Below are 17,659 nucleotides of genomic sequence, written 5' to 3'. Positions count from 1 at the left end.
GTTCCTCTATGGGTTTATGAAACGTTTACCCACTGTTTTGTAATTCAAAATTTATCAAAATAATTGGATTTATTTCTAATTGTGTTTCGTTTATGTTTGACGTCTTTGACTCGGTAAATCAGTTGAACTCTCGATTCACATTCTCGTCAGATGGTGGCGCAAACACTTCACTCACCGGCCTTAATGTAGAAGAAGAAGACGAACGCCATCACCTCTGTGGATGCCATCCCTTGAAAAAAAAAAAAGATTTAAGCACACGCACACTGGCGCGTTTACGCGAGGGGCAGAAGTGCGGTCTGCCGACCGTCGTGCGCCGAAAGGCGGCAGCGTGACAACGAGTGTACCGCTAAAGGCTGCATTTGGACCGGCGGTCACAATGAAACGCTCGCCGCCGACGCCGGTTGAAGAAATGAATCATGGGACCGCGTTGCTGTGGAAACGACGGTAACCCGTTTCCCTTTACGCAGCATGTTCGTTCTCCTTGGGTAAAAGCTGCTAGTGGAGAGAAAAAAATCCAGCTTTGCTGCATGATAGTCATAGTTTGATGTCTGTGACTAGTTTAGTGGTAGTTGCAGCCAATGCTAACGGCTCATTTGCCAATGAGTAGCGAGCTAGCATCTAGCTGCAAGACTGTTATTTAGCCCCAAAATGACGTTATCGAACAAAGAGCATGATGAAGGGCTGGGCGATATGGCCTTAAAATAAAATGTTATTTATTATAACAAAAATCCGATTTTACAACTGATTTATGTCATCTATATATAAAAACATTTTACATTACACATTTTTTTTCTCGATTCCCTTCCTTTAGAGGGGTTGCCAAATACCCCAAAAGGCTCCTTTGTTCATTTGTTTAAATTAGATTTAATATATTTTATTTATAAACGGATCATGAATATTGATAGGTTAAAATTGCTGTGAGGCTCATGCGTATTTCTCCCTTGTAAATTTGCGAACGCCTCCTCAATTGGAATTTTCCATCACATTACTGTCTATTTCTTAGAGGTAATTAAACTTATGATATATATTTTTTTTAAAAACTATATTCTGCCAGAGAATTGCAAACATTGACAGCTTCTTACAGCAATTCATAAAGAACACAACAACAGCGAGTTTTTCAGCAAATAGTGGACGGTGAAAAAAAAAAAAAAAGAATCGCCCAGCCCTAGCATTATGTTCCAGGAGGGGTCCATAGAGCTTGTGTGCCTCACAGCCAGCAGCGGCGTTCCCCTATTTACAAGGGGGGCCTCCAGGCAACTCCCCTTCTCAATCATCGGCTCCCTGAATGGCGTTCACATGTTCGGAAGTGGACAAGGGGTGGTGTTGTCCAGCTGTGAGACTGAGGGCGGCGGGAGAGTGGTGTGGCGAGTATTCCAGGACAGCGTGATGCTCATCGCTGTGAGCGCGAGTCACCAGGCAGGCCAGGGTGCGGACATGAGCAAAGGGGAGCGCCTGCGTCTCCAGCGCCTTCTGGAGAACGTGTGGAGCTGCATGGTGATGGTGCTGGGCCAGGACGAGCTGGTCAACGCCAGGAACTTGGAACGACTGAAGAGGGACCTGCGCTCTTGCTTCAGCCTCATCGACGAGCTGCTGGAGGAGCGGCGCCCGGGCATCCTGGGCCACCTGACGCACTGCGCCGACTGTCTGCTACCTCCGCAGCTGGCCCCCATCCAGGAGGCCGTGCAGGACTTCGCCAAAGCTGCCGACAGTGAGTTTGGCTGCCTCCTAATCCACGGGCGTGTCGCCGCCGCCACGGAGATGTGGTGGCGCCTGGCTCCTCAGGAAATAGTCCTGCTCTCGGCTTTAATGCGAGTCCTCTCTGACTCCTGCGCCGCCTCCTGCGACTACCCGGTGTTCCTCCCTCAGGGCAGCCCTACCGTGGCCCACCGCCTCCTCCGCTTCCAGCTGCTCCCTGGGGCCGACGTGTGTGTGCTGTGCGGTCCCACGCCCTCCCTGCACGGTGCCGAAAGCACTCTGGTGGGCCGCTTCTGGTCACCCATGGTGGACACCCTGCGAGACTGCCTCGCTGTCGGAGAACACTGCCTTCCTGCATCCATCACATTACGGCCCGACGTCCTGGCCTTCCTCCTCATCAACCGCGAGAACCACCACTCCGTCTCCTGTGTGCCCTCCCCCTCGCGCGGCCGCCCCCAAAGCGACCTGCCCTCGCCCTCCGAGGCTCGCCTCTGGGAACTCCTGAAGCTCTTCTACATTTTCTGCACGACGCGCTACTTCAAGCAGGAAGAAGCGGAGGCCGCCGCAGAGGAGGAGGGAGGCACCCACCAAGGGAACACCGAGGACTTTGTTCGTGGATTCTCCCACCAGCCACTTAAGTGCTATTTGGTTACAGATGAGTGTAAAAGTTTTGCGCTGCAGACGCCGCAACATCAACTCTTCCTGCTAACACCGCTGACGGCGCCGACATTTGCCCTCAACGCAATCGCCGCACAAACTCTCTCGAGTATTACTGCTACTGGTTTCTAATGACCTTATTTCTGACCTCCATCAAGGTCCTAACTAGATTCAGTACTTTTATCACCGCCTTTTTACACCACCCGTAACAGCCAGTAGACATTTTTCTTCTGATATCGCTCTTCTACACAGACTGCAAATCAATTGCCACTGGTGCCCTGACATTGCCACGCATCTAATTATGTGAATAAGCAACCTGCATCAGCTGGATGAGCACCTTCTTTGGAAATGAGTTCCATCTGAAAGGCACACGTGTTGCTTCTACTCTTAGTTCATTTGAAGGGAAAACAGCTATTCCTTCCTTGTGTCTGTTGTGTCGAAAGCAGTAGTCGTCATCCCACAGGCGTTTTAGACGGCACTTCAGGTGCCAGTGTTGACGTATAAATTCTCGGTCCAGTGTTACGGCTCGAAAGCGACAATTTTGTCAGATCTTTAGACGGCTAAAGACAAGTGAATTATAGTTAAAAAAAAATCCTGAATTAGAATGATAAGAAGAATTCAGAAGTGGTGAAAAAGGACTAGTAATCAAACACATTAATGCGCTGAGTCAGGTGAAGATACGAATAAACTGTATAAGATGTGAAACAATGTGAAGAGTATTATGATAAAAATGCAAACAAAATATGTCCTTTGTTTTTTCATTTTGCATTTTTTGTGCACTTTGAATATATGGAAGACAATTACTAATGCCATGTTCTATTTCTTGTTTTTTGATGACAAAAAACAGCCAGAGCCCAGACCTATACCCAATTGAAAATGAACACGCAGTGACTGCACGCGAGCGATCCCCTCACAATCTGACAACATATTCGGAGTGATCAAAGAAACACTGATTCATAAATGAGTTATTGTTAACATTTTATTTCGACTTTTTATATATTTATGTTATCCCAGCTTTATTTGTTACTATATTACTTTTTATTCTTTAATTTTAATCGGTATACATCAATTATATGATTGATAGAAAATTAATTCTATATTATTATGAATAATGCTTGCTCCGCTTGAAAGTGCTTAAATAAATGTGTTAAAACGATTTAATTACATTGGACGTTACATAATTTACATTTTTTACGATGTGAAATCATTCAATCCTTTCACTTCATTAAAATCCAATTTTAGAAATTTGTTGGCCCAAATTTTGTAAAAACCCACAACTTGATGCCTTAACAAAGTACAAGTTGTCCATTAACTGGACCAAAGCAGCTCTATCTGGAAAAAAAGGGGGTGAGCCCGAAATAGGAGGAGCATCCCTCTCTGCTTCTTTTGCATTCGAGAAAAAAAACCCTTTCAGTCTCCTCCGTGGTGCATTCACTGTCCATCTGTCTCTCTGGGAATTACATGCAGCTTCGTCGCCACGTCAGGGTCCAAAACTTGAGCAGAACCGAGCCCGGTGCGTGGAAGGGGAGGGATAACACACACACACGCAACGCGCTCACACAAAAAGGGGGCGGGATACCCTTTTCTTGAAATCGTTACCATGTGTGCAGAGTTCATTCCAAATCCCCCCTCTTTTTCCTAACGGGAAAAAAAATCCACACACTGTGGATGCTTGGGAACATCTCGGGAATATTTTTTTTGTACCACCATTTTACTTTTAAGGAAGTTTGGACTTGTACCCTGATCAAAGTTCAAAGGGACTCTCGTTCAAGGTGGCGGCTGCACTTGCTCAGCTTATCGTTGAACTTCGTCCGAGTGAACTCCATTGAAAACTATCAAGAGAACATGGCAGCGGCGAAGATAGGGCGGCTGTCACCCGGCAAAGTCGCCCGCCTCAGTTTGACTCGAAGCTGGGGTGAAGCGTTAGCCGTTAGCGGTGGCATTGGTGGTGTACCGGCGGTGCGTTCACTGACCTCTCCCCTTGTGTCCGCCAGAGCCATGGCCGGCCTGAGCGCCACGCGTTGCGGGCTGCCCAAGGAGAGCGTGGCCGAGAACGGAGGCTCTCCGCGGGGGAAGGTGCTGACCATCGACACCATGAACCCCACCGTGAAGATGGTCGAGTACGCCGTGCGGGGGCCCATCGTGCAGCGGGCGGTTGAGCTGGAGAAAGAGCTCTCCGAGGTGAGCCGATTTTTATTCCGAAAATGGACTTTTATCCAGTTTTTGGCGTTAAAAAACTTTCTAAACGTGAATTGTTGCATCTATAATTGGTTTGTGGATGTACACTCATTTTTCAGGCACCTACCCAAAAGGCAAAAATGATCATGCTCACTTTGGTTTTGACACTGTTACAGAGGTATTTGTTGAAATTGGAACAATTAGCCACATTGTGGTTTGCTTCATACTTGGCACTAGGCAGGAGCGTATTTATTTTATTTTGTATTTATTTGGCATTGGACACAATGCAATGGGACACTCCACATCCTACTGCATCATTTAATACAGTTTTGACAGCTTTAATACTCCCATCATGATGAAACTCTACACCGGGGTCCCTTTCATCTCGGCTGCATCCTCCTGGGCTGACACTGACAGCAGTTTTTTTTATTGTCACTGGCAAGTGTGTCAGGCTGTTGCTGTTGTTGGTTATGCACATCTGGCGTCACCCTTTAAAAGGTTGAATGTACTCTTTGGTTGTTTTGTTGAAAACGGTTTTCCTCTTGCCTTCACCTCTTCTCCACGTCTCTGGGATTTTATAAATTATGTCAAAGTTGAAGCGTTAACGCCGGAGATTAATCCCCCAAATATTTTAGTCTGTAACATGTGCGAAAATAGGGGAAAATGTGGATCGTTATGTTCCTCAGATAAAAGCAGTTGTTTGCAAATGTCTTATTACAAAGCCACAAGAACTTTTAACTACGATTCATGCTACACGCATTAGCAGTCGTGTTAAGTTATAAGTAGAAACAACTACATGTGGCATTACTGACTGCATTATGTAATTTAAAAGAAACAACATGATGGTGTAAATTTCTCTGGAATAAAATATGACGCCATTGTTAATTGTTTGCCGATGTTATCACGTTATATAAGAACGATTGGCCGCTTAGGGTGATCGATCGGTTATAAAAGGCTACGATCGCAATCACCAATCACGTACTTTTCTGTAAAAATTGGCCAATCACACTCGATCGGAGCGCCCCTACTAAAAAGGATAACGCGCAAATTAAAATAATGAGCAATGTGCAAAATGTTTGTTGATCCCTCCCAAAAGAATATTTACTGGTGGAAAAAAATTAAAAAATCGACAATATTATCTATTATATATTATTTTGCACTGTATCTTATTCAATTGTGCTGCCCTACCTCGTGAAGCGCCCGAGCATCTTAACAATGCTTACATAACATTTAGAATAATCTGACACCTTTGTGAAGAAAAGCACCCATTTGCTCATGTCCCACCTGAACCGTAATCTCAACGACAGTCTTGCGTTATCACCGGGGTGAAAATGGACGAGGTATATTTACTTTCTCCTGCTAAAAGCTTCTCGCGTATGTCATTGCCACTTCAAAAATACCCCCGATGATGACCGGGCGGGTTACCACTTGGACGCTTGGGCCCATATCCTCTTGGCAAAGTCCATCTGTTGGTTAATCATTGAGATTTTATCCCAACAGGAGCCTCTCGTGACATTTCATAATCTGTTCTACTACTGATTTGTAAATTATGTTGCAGTTTTCGTCTACGGAGAAATAGCAAGATAGCAAAAATTCAGCCCCCGTCGGCCCCAGCTCATCATTATCTTTCCCCATCCATCAGGAAATTTATTTTCGTGCCCACCTTTACAGTGTCAAAATGAAGGTTGTTAAAAAAACAAAGCCCACATTTTGTTCACATCGCTTCGTATCATCGCTATATCTCGCCTCGTTTATCAAACCAGGAAAAAAAAAAAAAGGCTCGCTCCCACTAGTTGGCAAAGATCCCACGAAAGGGCTCCGTACAAATGCACTTTGTACATTGCTGCCTTTGTTTTGTCCTCATGGGCATGCAAGCTGATAGTCAATTGGGCCACACGTGCACGCGCACATGCACATGCATGCACACACAAAGCTTTTCTTGTCCGTCTTCCTTTGCGTTCTGGCACAATTGAAGGCATGCTGACCCTTTAAAAAGACGCCTTTCTCCACAATCACTAACATTCGTCCAAAGTTTTCCACCAAAGTAGCATCTCCCTGTTGAGAACGGCACCTGTAACCTCACCAGTTTGCTGCCTAAACAGAGTGACTCGAAAACAAAATTAGTTCATAGAATTTTGTGTTTTTATGTAATCAGTCGGAGTCGAGGCTGAATTTTTTTTTTTTGTGTGGCAGCAAGCAAGCAATTGTTCACATAATGTCGGCTGGACAACTTTGCTGTCTCAGCAGGTTTCCTGACTTTTGTTTTCTTTTTTGTTTTCATCATTTGATGATTTTGATCGCAACGACCAGCCAATGTCACATATAGTGTCAGTCCGACTACTTTGCTTTCTTTCTTGCCCGAAAGATAAGAAGTAAAGATAAGTTGTAGTATTATCTCTACGGCAGCGGCTTTTTGATTGGCGGGCCACAATAGGTTCGAAAATTTGACAGAGGGGCCGGGCCAGGAGGAGATGGATGGAGTGTTTTGGTCACCTCACCTCATCGGAGAAAAAAAACACACATTTAATTTTAAATGAAAGTGAACAAAAGCATTAAAACAAAATATTCTTCTTTGACACACCACAGTATTTAGAAAATAAAACATTAACAAGGTAGATTCTTTTAATTTTTTTCAATTTCGGCGGGCCGGATTAAAACATCTAATGGGCCACACGTGGCCCCCGGGCCGTAGTTTGCCCACCAAACCTTTGTAATTTGCAGCAATAACCATTAGGCAGAACCTACCTTACACTGTCATGGTTGCATTGCGCATTTCAATTTCAAAGTTGTTTAGATTTTTGCAGTTTGATTGTTAAAAGCAACATTGGAATATAATTTGTTTCCAAAATTTCCAAGGTCTGAGCTGGAATTCAGCAGCTGCGGTCTTATTCGTTCACTTGCCGATGACAGCACAAGGTAGTATACTTTCTCTCGCTCTCCCCCTCACTCTCAAAGAGCAACAATTATCTACTCATTAAATAGATTTAAAAGTGATAAAGGAATTGTTTGTCCAACTGACTTATCAGCGATAGAGGGCAGCAAGCAAAAGATCGTTTGAGTGCCATCAGAACCCACCGTGGGGTGACTTTGGGGTGTGATGCACTCCGGCAAACTGGATTGGCCCACAATCTTTTTTTTTTTCTCTCTCTGACCAATGAGGTGGCAACAGACTCACATTTGCTCCGTATAATCGGACAAACAGGCTGTTTTGATTCCAGGGGAATGCCGAATGTGAAAGTGCTCCTCTTCTGCTCGTGTGCACAGCGTGCGATGAGTCCTTGTTTGTTTGCGTGCGGATGTGCTTGTTAATGTTGCTTTTAGCTCCCCACTACAGCTAGCATACGCCTCCAAACTTTACATGACAGCCCCGGAAAACAGCTCTTTACGTTTATAGTTGCCATAAATCTTCCGTGCTTCCCATCACTTAGGAGGTTCAAGCATGTCTGTGTCATGAGGCACCCGTGAGAATAAGGTTTACTGCAGTTTAGGTTGAACAACCTATGTGAGGCAAAGCAGCAAACTAACAAACAGCCGCTTTAATGAATCCCAGCTTGTTTTTTTTTCGCAGTGGTATGCCTGCCGCTTCATTTTTATGGGCCACAATCTGTTTGCATTTAAATTTGAGTTCTATTCCAGCGCCGGTCAGCCAGAGCCAAAAACTGTCAAACACCGAAGAAAAGAATGAACTCAGTGGTATTTGTTTGTGTTTGTGACACACAGGGGAGGAAGAAGCCCTTCCAGGAGGTCATCAAAGCCAACATTGGGGATGCGCATGCCATGGGCCAGCAGCCAATCACCTTCTTTCGACAGGTTAGCCCCTCCCCCCTTTTTAAAATTGTATTTATTTATTTATTTTTACAAAATGTAAGCCAGCCCTCGGGTCTCTTAATAACATACTTGACATGCATAGGTCAACAATTACGGTGTACTTTATACACCTTTTTACTTGTCCTGTTGAAAACATTCCATTTCTTCTCAAACAAATGAGTGATATACGGCTTGGCCAAAGGCGTCGACAGCTTTCGTAATTCTTGTGGAAACAAAGCGCGACTCTTAAAAGAATAAAATAATTTTTACGTCATTTTACATTTGCACGTCCAAACATCAAACCACCGCCACTGCGTAAACAACTTCTCAGAGTGATCAAGTATGTACAGCTTGACAATTGAACGGCCATTTTTTCCATTTATATTGCGTTTTACAGTATACTTATTTGATGTAACGCTATTTAATGTGGGAAAGGACTACCAAGGATGCCCATGCACTTTTTGAGATGTTTATACACTGACACAGCAGCTGTTGTTGGCCACAGCTCACACGCAGACACTCACACGCTGATTTGCCAATGTCACATGTCCCGCTCCGCCCCCAACAAGGCCCCACCTCTTAAAGGCTCATATCCCCACATCACACCTCCTGTGTCTGTGTTGTTTTGAAGGTACTGGCGCTGTGCTCCTACCCCGAGCTGCTCAAAGACAGCACCTTCCCAGAGGACGCAAAGAGTCGAGCGCGCCGCATCTTGCAGTCCTGCGGTGGCAACAGTATGGGTGTGTTGCGTTTTGTTGGATTTCTTCTAACATGAACCGCAAGCTTTTATTTACATGACAGGCATTAACGCCCCATGTGCTCCTCCTCCTCCTCAGAGCAGGGGGGGGGGCGCTTTGTGGCTCCATGTTGTCGTGGCGACTTGTTGTGGGACTTTGGGAGCAGGTGTTGGGCAACCTACAGCTTGGGGGTTATTTTTATCGTCCAAATGAACTTTTGACCCAGCCCACTATGTGCAGACCCTTCTTAAATTAAATAAAAACTCAGAGGAGTTATTGAAAGACCCCTACATTTAACCCATTAATGCTCATAATGTATAATAATAAATAATTTTTCAATCATATGTATTCGTATTATTTGTTTATTTAGTATGAAGCAATGCAATCATATTGGGATTTCAAATACACCAGGTCGGCAGAATTGGAACAAAACAATAATTGAAAAAGTCAAACCATAGGAAATTTGCTCCTTGGTGGAGGTAACAGACACCCCCCTCGAGACAAATCATTTTGAGATATTCAGATGTTTTAGTCACCTTATGGGCTAATTATGACAACCTGACACTGCTTATATTGTCTATTTTTCTGTTCTTCAGGTTCGTACAGTGCCAGTCAAGGCATCGACTGTGTGCGGCAGGACGTGGCCCGCTACATTCAGCAAAGGGACGGCGGCGTGCACTGCGACCCGGACAACATTTACCTCACCACGGGGGCCAGCGACGGCATTGTGGTAAGAACATTTTTTTTAATTAATTAATTTATTTTTTAATTATATTTGTTCATTTTTAATTCATACAATTCCATAAAATATTGAAGATACTCTCATCGGTTCACCTTCACCCTTCTGAAGTGGTTGGTGTGTTGTAGTAACATGCTTACACCACTAGAGGTCATCAATGAATCATGATTCCAAGCTTGATGTTCTGTAAATCCAGGACAGATTTCATGTTTTTGATTTACAATGAAAATAGAAGCAGCTTGTATTTTTCTATTTCTGGCTACTGCGATGCGACCGTGTTTTTATTTTTTAATAACATTAAATGCCATCATACATCATATATGAATTTTTTGTTTGTTTTGTTTAGACGATGCTCAAGCTGCTGGTGTGTGGCGAGGGCGCGGCCCGCACCGGCGTCATGATCTCCATCCCGCAATACCCTTTGTACTCGGCGGCGCTGGCCGAGCTGGGCGCCGTGCAGATCAACTACTACCTCAATGAGGAGGCGTGCTGGAGCATGGACATCAGCGAGCTGCAGCGGGCTCTGGACGAGGCACGCGGCCACTGCAACCCCCGAGCCTTGTGTATCATCAATCCCGGGAACCCTACCGGTAAAGCCCCCGTCAAAATGTTATTTCTAGTGGGGCGAGTGGTGGTTGGGGTGGGGGGGGGGATAACCCCAAAACATTCAGCTGAATCTTCGGGATTATTCTCACCGAGAGCGCACCAGGGTAAGTGTAGGCTGTCGTCTCCATGGCAACTGAGTAAACTCACTCAAGAGAAAGACTGTCTTTGTTAGGGTTATCCGATGCTGCTTCACAATCTCTGGTGGCTGCTTTAGAGTCCACCAAAGAGGATCTAAATACACTAAATGGACAAAAACACTGGAGGCTCTATTTCTGTGCCTGAGGCATTTTTGCAGATGGGTGCAGCTAGTATGATTAAAATGGCTTAGTAGGAGAAAATCATAAGCTTCAACAAGACTCAAAATTTACATATATATTTTTATAACTATTTTGAGTAACCCTTGTATTGCTTAACCCTAACGTTGAGAATTTACGCCACTAGATGGCAGCAAAGCAACACAACCATGCGGCTCATCGACCCTCTTCTGCCCCCAGGCCAGGTTCAGAACAGAAAATGCATCGAAGACGTCATCCGATTCGCCGCCAAGGAGCGTCTGTTCCTCATGGCTGACGAGGTAACCGCTCGGCAACGTTCCGCGCGATCAAACAAACACGCTCCTTACCGTACCTTCTTCTTCTCACCAGGTGTACCAGGATAACGTGTACGCCGATGGGTGCCAGTTCCACTCGTTCAAGAAGGTGCTTTTTGAGATGGGGCCCGAGTACTCCAACGCGGTGGAGCTGGCCTCTTTCCATTCCACCTCCAAATGTTACATGGGAGAGTAAGTGACGACTCTTGAGCCTTTATTTCACCAAATACGCTTTGGTTGATTTCTGCATGTTTTTTTTTTTTTGGGGAAAGGGTCCCAAAACATCCAGTCACAACTTTCTGTCAAAGCTCTGATTAGCTGTTAGCTAGCAAATCAGTGCATGAGATACAATCCAATACCATTTTATTTATATAGCGCATTTCACAACAGCTGCCGTCATATAAATTAGCAGGTAATTAGAACACAAATTAAAACACACAAACACATTTGCAATAGATGCCAGAAGAACAGCAGAACAGTGACAGTCTCGTGTTGCGTCGAAAGCTAAAGAATAAAAAAATGTGGTGACTTCTCGTTTGCAAGCATGTGAATACGCGCATGCATGGCCAACTGAAAAATTCCTGGCTGCGCCCCTGAGTGTTTTCGTCAGTTTAATCTGGCTGTCCTTGAAAGTGGTTCTGGATCTTCGCCCAGCCTGACTGAGCAAGTCATGGGCACCGAAACGGTGTGCGCGTGGGAATTATGTAAATTAGCCCCAGTGGGCCAGCTGTGCAGAATGTCTCACTCACGGGCACATTTTCAGCAGTCCGCAGATGACAAAACACTCAGTTGTTTAATGTCACACTTGATGGGTGGGCATTCACTCCCAACATACAGTTTGTATAAAAGCAATTAAACCTCACCAAAATCCTCTTTTTATTAATTTTTTAAAATACTTTTTTTATTATTATTATCGTAATCCTGATTGTGATTAGTCCAATCTCAACGCAACTCATTTTACATTCTATATGTTTTCCTCCCAGATGTGGCTTCCGTGGCGGCTACATGGAGATCATCAACATGGACGAGGAGGTGAAGGCTCAACTGACCAAGCTGGTGTCGGTGCGTCTGTGCCCGCCCGTTCCTGGACAGGCACTGATGGACCTGGTGGTCAACCCGCCGCAGCCCGGAGAACCGTCGTATGAAAAATTCATGAAGGTACAATGAAATCTCATAGAAGGGATTGATTACATTTTTTTAAGGATGTTTCTGTGAGTGTTTTTTTTTTTTTTTTAATTTATTTGTTTTTGTTGTTTTTCTTGCCATTCAGGAGCGCACAGCTACCCTGAGTGCCTTAGCAGACAAGGCCAGACTGACAGAGGAGGTGCTTAACACTGTGCCTGGCATAAGCTGCAATCCTGTGCAGGGTGCCATGTACTCCTTCCCTCGTATTAGCATTCCAGAGAAGGCTGTCAAAGAGGCCGCAGTACGTATTGCACTGTAAATAAAAAATAAAAAAATAAAAAAAAAAATATATATATATATATATATATATATTTATTTTTTATTTTATTTTTTTTCTATTTTTATTTTTATGTATTTTTTTTTTAATCGTTGCCATCATGAAACCGTTACAAACAGTACATGACATTTTTCATGCAACATCCATCTATTTTCTGTAGCGCATAACCTAATTGGCATGAGCTGAATTTTCATGAGAGGCAGTCCAAGGAGTAAGATAGCTGTCAAAAAGATGTATGCATGACCTCAGAACTGTGTGGCAGATATGCTAAGCACTCGGATACTATGCTGCCACCCTAGAAATTTGTCTTTTAAATTTGCAGCATTGATGGGATGGGGCCCAAAGTCAGCTCTATTGGGTCAAGCTCGCGCTAGCATCTACTCGCTAATGATTTTGTTCAGACTGCAGTTGTAGTTTTCCTACGACGGGCACTTGTGAGACTAGAATTTGTATAAAAACAATTAAAAGTCAACTTTTCGCAATGATAACATTCACAACGCCTTCATTAAAAACATTGGTCATCTTTCACGATACAGCGCTGTTAAATAAGCTCTTTTAAGGCGGCACGGTTGACGGAAAAGAGCGAATGTGATTAGCTCCCCACTTGAAAAGGTCAGCTGACCCGCCAATTGATCCTCGTTAACTTCCCTCGGCATCATCGGGTATCCAAGCGTCACAATCGCTCGGCGTCGGCAGTCGGAGCGAGCGGCGGCTTGTTTAGCGGCCACGCCATGGGACGTAGTTAAAGCGAGCGGCCTGCGTAATCCATTAGACGTCCTCGTACATTGCCCGTCGCCTCAGAACGGAATCTATTGGTTTTGTTGAAATCGAGCGCGAGATGTCGCCTTTTGAAGTCTCCGAAGGCTGCCCCTGCGTTCGAGCGGCCCTGGACCGGAGGAATGTGTGCTGTTCTCCAAATGGAGACTGAACGACAATCGCCAATAACGCTCAAGAGCCTTTCAGTCTTAATTAATTCATTCATTCATGAGCTGCTTAAAAAACAAAACAAAAAAAAAAGCCCTTTTGCTTTACTTTGGGCCCACTTCATGGCTGAATGTTTAATGCAAACTCTTGTAAGTTTGTGGAAGAAGATAAAAGTGCATTCAGGACATGGAGGACTAAAAATACCACAACACAGGAACTAGAGTGGCACTCAGTAGAACTTAAATCTCCGCCAAAGGCCAAATAATTCCAATTCTAAATGGTAACAAAACTGAAGCTCCCGCATTGTAAATTGTTTTATTGCTTAAGGCAAAAAGTTTTCTTCCACTGTGGAGGCGCCGCAAAAAAAAAAATAAATAAATAAAAATCACACAGTACTCACGTATGGTAATGTGTTGATGTAACAAATGTCTTTTGTTTTTTTAAGGGAAAAGGCCAACAGCCTGACATGTTTTACTGCATGAGACTGCTGGAGGAGACGGGCATCTGCCTTGTTCCTGGCAGCGGCTTTGGGCAGAAGGACGGGACCTACCACTTCAGGTAAGAAAACAGTAGGCCTACTAAAGCGCAGTACACACACACACACACACGCGCACACACTGATAATCGTGCACAAATTTTTTTTTAGTCTGATGTTTAAATAATTTTTTTTATGTTATTGTATTAATATAGACAGATTAAGTAATTTTGTAAAATGTTGAAATATTGTTGTTGTCATGAAGCTATTCCTCCATTTTTAAAAATCACTTTTTTTTTAAATGTTTAGCTTTTTTTTTATGACATTGTATTAAGTTTTTATGACAATGAGAGTGATTTGATGATTGACAATTTATCAATTTCCTACTTCTACCTTTCTTGATATTTTTTCTCCATCTGGTTGTCTTTTGGGCACCACACTGCCTCTTACAGGTCAGTCTTGGTACTACAGCAGATGTGGTTACCATATTTGTCACTTCTAGTACACCACACACTATAAGCGTAGTAAACTTAACAATGCAGTTTTTCCTCACCATGTGAAGAGTCCCTCACATTTAAAAAAAAATGTTTTAGATGTTAAAAATTGCTACGTTGTCTTCATGAATGAACATTTTCGAAAAGCATCCTAATTAATTCCTTTATGTATTTGAGCCCAGAGTTTCTAATTGACTCTGCAGTAGATGGATCGATTGTTTTTGTATCCGCTGCGACAAAATTAGGAGGGGAAGCTTTTTGCTTTATCGTCGCTATTGAACCTCTTCTCTTAACGGTGATCCTTCAAAGTCGGGGGAAATCTTTAAATGTTCCGCTGCCGAAGACGCATGGCTCGGCTTAACAACTTGGGTCCGCTTACGCTCTGACATGCTTCCTGCGGATATTTAAAAGGCAGAGGGGGAAAGACTCTTGCGTTCTTAAGGTTTCTTTTAGAAGGACTTCAATTCTGAGTGGAGTACTTTCCAAAGGCTTGATATTCTAATTATCTTGTGACAAGAAGCTTGTGTAAACGTAAAAGTGAAAATAAAAACAAAATTCATTGGGTAAATTCAGAATTTTGTGTCGATTTATTTACAAAAATAGGAGGTAAATTATAAGCCGCTGTAACTTTAGGCAGATTTCAAATTTAAATAACACAGGAAAACAAAATAGTCAAATGACTCAATTCAAAAGGAATTTCACATTAAAGTTAGATACAAATCTTATATCAATATAATTTTTTAAACAGTTAATGATTAAATTCCAATGTCTGGTACTTAAATGTTAAATACAACTGAAAGGTACCGTACATGTAAGTTCTAATTCTCTTTTGTTATAAAGTCAGTTGAGTCTGATGCCACAGTCAGGCCACTCGTCTCTCAAGGCAAAACTTTACGTAAAAAATTCAAAGTCGGTCAAATGCATTATCTCCACGCCTTTTAAACCTTTTCTTCTTCTTGGACAGGATGACCATCCTGCCTCCCGCCGACAAGCTGAAGATCCTCCTCAGTAAAGTGAAGGAGTTCCACCAGAGGTTCACCAAGCAGTACTCCTAAGTCCCCTCCCTTTCTCTCTCTCTCTCTCTCTCACACACACGCACAAGCACGATCGTTTGAAGAACTTTTGCCAAAATCCCGATCCTACTTTTATTCTATTTTTTTTTTTAAGTGCCTTCACGTTGACTCTTCTTTCTATCGCACTTCCTTCCTCCACTTGGATGTTTGCGGACGTCCAAACAAGGGCACTTAAAACTACGTTTGCGTCAGTATTGTAGGATAGCGGTGATGGTGAGTATGGAAGAAAACGTGCCAAGGTTTTTTTTTTTTAATTCAAAAAATACAATTAATGCTGCTTTAAGAAACAAACTATGAAATATTGATTGCTGCAGGCTGTATGTGACTGGGGAAATATACAGAAAGTCCAATTTGCATGACCAAAATAAATGTCATTTTCCAGCCTATTCTTGCCTTTTTATGTATTTGAGGAGAAATATTCATGTGACTAAAGGGTCATTTTCATCTCGCTGCAAACAATGAAGAAAGCATGCGGAGCACTGACAAAATGAAAAAAATAAGCTATTCATACATTAATCAAACTTATATTATATGCAAAGCTGGCCTTGCTTCCTTACTAAGTCTCACTGGGGTAAAACGTTTTTTTTGTTTGTTTTTGTAATGTTTTGCCAAATAGCGCAAATGAATGGTATAATCTCTAAGAATCAACGATGTTTGCTGTGTTGTTGTTTTGAAAGAACAACCTAAGAAAGATCACTTAAAACAAAAGTTACTTGACACAAGTTTGAAATTAGCCTTACCTTTTTTTGAGCACATCAGGTTTTTGAGAAATTTTAATATTTTCTCTTTAAATTGGACCTTGCTTTATTTGCTTGCACAATCCAAATTTTAGCATGCCTTGTAAATTATAGCTATCCGAAATGAAAATCCAATTGTTGCTGAAGCTATACGTTCATCCTTTATTATGGCTAAATATTTTATATTTTGTGTTATTCAGAAAACCTGATGTCCATATACATTTTGGGGCTGTTCGGTCCCATTATTTGACATTATCAGCAATGACTTTGATTGGACAAATTTTGATCGGTCTCTGGCGTGACTCCTACCAAGAAGTGGAGGGAACAAAAGGGGCGTGGCCACATCCCTAATTTTTAGTGAGCGGTTTTCAAATGATTTATTCACACATTTCTCCAAAATAGATGAAATAGAAAATACAAGTCGATATCAATTTCCTGATAAAATGATACATAAATGGAGCTTGTTATTGATAAACGGATCACGCTGGCTGGGTCATCACCCCTTTAAGTGTTGTTAACTATTTTGCATGAACAAAGCAAAAGGCTTGAAAGGTGTTGCGTCTCGCACGCTGCAGGGGACGTGAACGGTGGTTAAGTGACAGCAAATCTCTGCGAGCCGCCCATCTGGCGTCATTTCGTCCATTGTTCATATTGATTGCGGCGTCCAGCCTACTGATGGCTGAGTGAATGTGACTAATCGAAATGAAGTCAATGCAACAAGTCGTCATTAATGCAGACTTTCATCGGCACTACAGGAAGTCGCTTTTGAGAGCCCCTGCAGCAGAACAGTTGAGGAAACAAAATTCGCCTGTGCTGTGTCGTATGAAGTGCTTGAGTCAAGAACAACTCACTTTTCTTTGTGACTTATCCAAACTTAGGCGCAGTACAAGCAAGTGGAAATAGAACAACAATGAGGTTGGATGCTAAAGAAGCTGTCAATGAATTTTTTCATGCTAAATGCAACAAACTTTTTTAAAAACTATTTTTATATTTTTTATGGTCCAAGCCGAAAATCAGATTTTGTTTTTTGCAGAAAATGAAACTTGTTTACTTGTCATTTTCAAAAGTGACTATATTGGTTTTATTATTTATTTATTTTAAAAAGTAGAAAATACATTCAGGTTCATTAAAAAAATATTTTGATGACTGCAATTGAAAACTGGTTGTATTTAGTAATTATTTTTATAGTTTTTTTTTTTAAATACATTTATCTTGGGAAACTAAACAAAATTTTACTCATTGTAATATTAGAGACTTTTACTGTTTCATGGTGGGAGCTTTGTAAAGTAATGTGTAATGCATCTTAGAGCGCCGTAAAATGTAATGCTGGTAAATAAAAATTGACTGACATTTGTTTTATATTATCCTCCTTTCTTTTCATACCATGTTCATTTGAATTGTATATGTTGCTTTACCAAACCTAAATATTAAGTATTTTAGCTTTTAAGGCGTGACGCTGTCAGGTGTCCGAAGTCTAAAGTACAAG

General features: G+C 42.5%; 2 protein-coding genes across 5 annotated transcripts; both read left to right on the top strand.

The window, feature by feature from the left end:
* Positions 1 to 200: 200 nt before the first annotated feature.
* gpt (glutamic--pyruvic transaminase) lies at positions 201 to 15,822 on the top strand. Of its 4 annotated transcripts, none has more exons than XM_088311935.1 (12): positions 201 to 444; positions 4,347 to 4,533; positions 8,251 to 8,340; positions 8,969 to 9,077; positions 9,671 to 9,804; positions 10,160 to 10,403; positions 10,914 to 10,993; positions 11,064 to 11,200; positions 11,992 to 12,166; positions 12,279 to 12,434; positions 13,840 to 13,952; positions 15,328 to 15,822. In XM_088311935.1, exons 1-12 carry the CDS (start codon positions 221 to 223, stop codon positions 15,416 to 15,418), a joined length of 1,740 nt encoding a protein of 579 aa, XP_088168061.1. In that variant the 5' UTR covers positions 201 to 220; the 3' UTR covers positions 15,419 to 15,822. The 4 variants fall into 4 exon arrangements, with proteins under 4 accessions (XP_088168061.1, XP_088168063.1, XP_088168060.1 ...); XM_088311937.1 differs by lacking the exon at positions 201 to 444 and adding an exon at positions 3,760 to 3,865; XM_088311938.1 differs by lacking the exon at positions 201 to 444 and adding an exon at positions 3,932 to 4,267.
* fuz (fuzzy planar cell polarity protein) lies at positions 455 to 3,689 on the top strand. Its single transcript, XM_088311941.1, has one exon. The coding sequence runs from the start codon at positions 1,174 to 1,176 to the stop codon at positions 2,482 to 2,484; it is 1,311 nt and encodes a 436-aa protein (XP_088168067.1). The 5' UTR covers positions 455 to 1,173; the 3' UTR covers positions 2,485 to 3,689.
* Positions 15,823 to 17,659: the final 1,837 nt, after the last annotated feature.

This window comes from Idiotropiscis lumnitzeri, chromosome 12, assembly GCF_059441095.1.
Source record: "Idiotropiscis lumnitzeri isolate Australia: NSW breed Sydney's pygmy pipehorse chromosome 12, RoL_Ilum_1.0, whole genome shotgun sequence".
Classification (NCBI taxonomy): domain Eukaryota; kingdom Metazoa; phylum Chordata; class Actinopteri; order Syngnathiformes; family Syngnathidae; genus Idiotropiscis; species Idiotropiscis lumnitzeri.
Note: the sequence above shows the minus strand (reverse complement) of the source record. Positions and strands in the feature narration are given on the sequence as shown.

Excerpts from the sequence above, each read along its gene's own strand:
- fuz (XM_088311941.1), top strand. The coding sequence starts at position 1,174 with ATGTTCCAGGAGGGGTCCATAGAGCTTGTGTGCCTCACAGCCAGCAGC.
- gpt (XM_088311934.1), top strand. The coding sequence starts at position 4,021 with ATGCTTGGGAACATCTCGGGAATATTTTTTTTGTACCACCATTTTACT. Across the intron at positions 11,201-11,991 it reads TCCAAATGTTACATGGGAGA|ATGTGGCTTCCGTGGCGGCT; the intron begins GTAAGTGACGAC and ends TTTTCCTCCCAG. Across the intron at positions 12,167-12,278 it reads CGTATGAAAAATTCATGAAG|GAGCGCACAGCTACCCTGAG; the intron begins GTACAATGAAAT and ends CTTGCCATTCAG.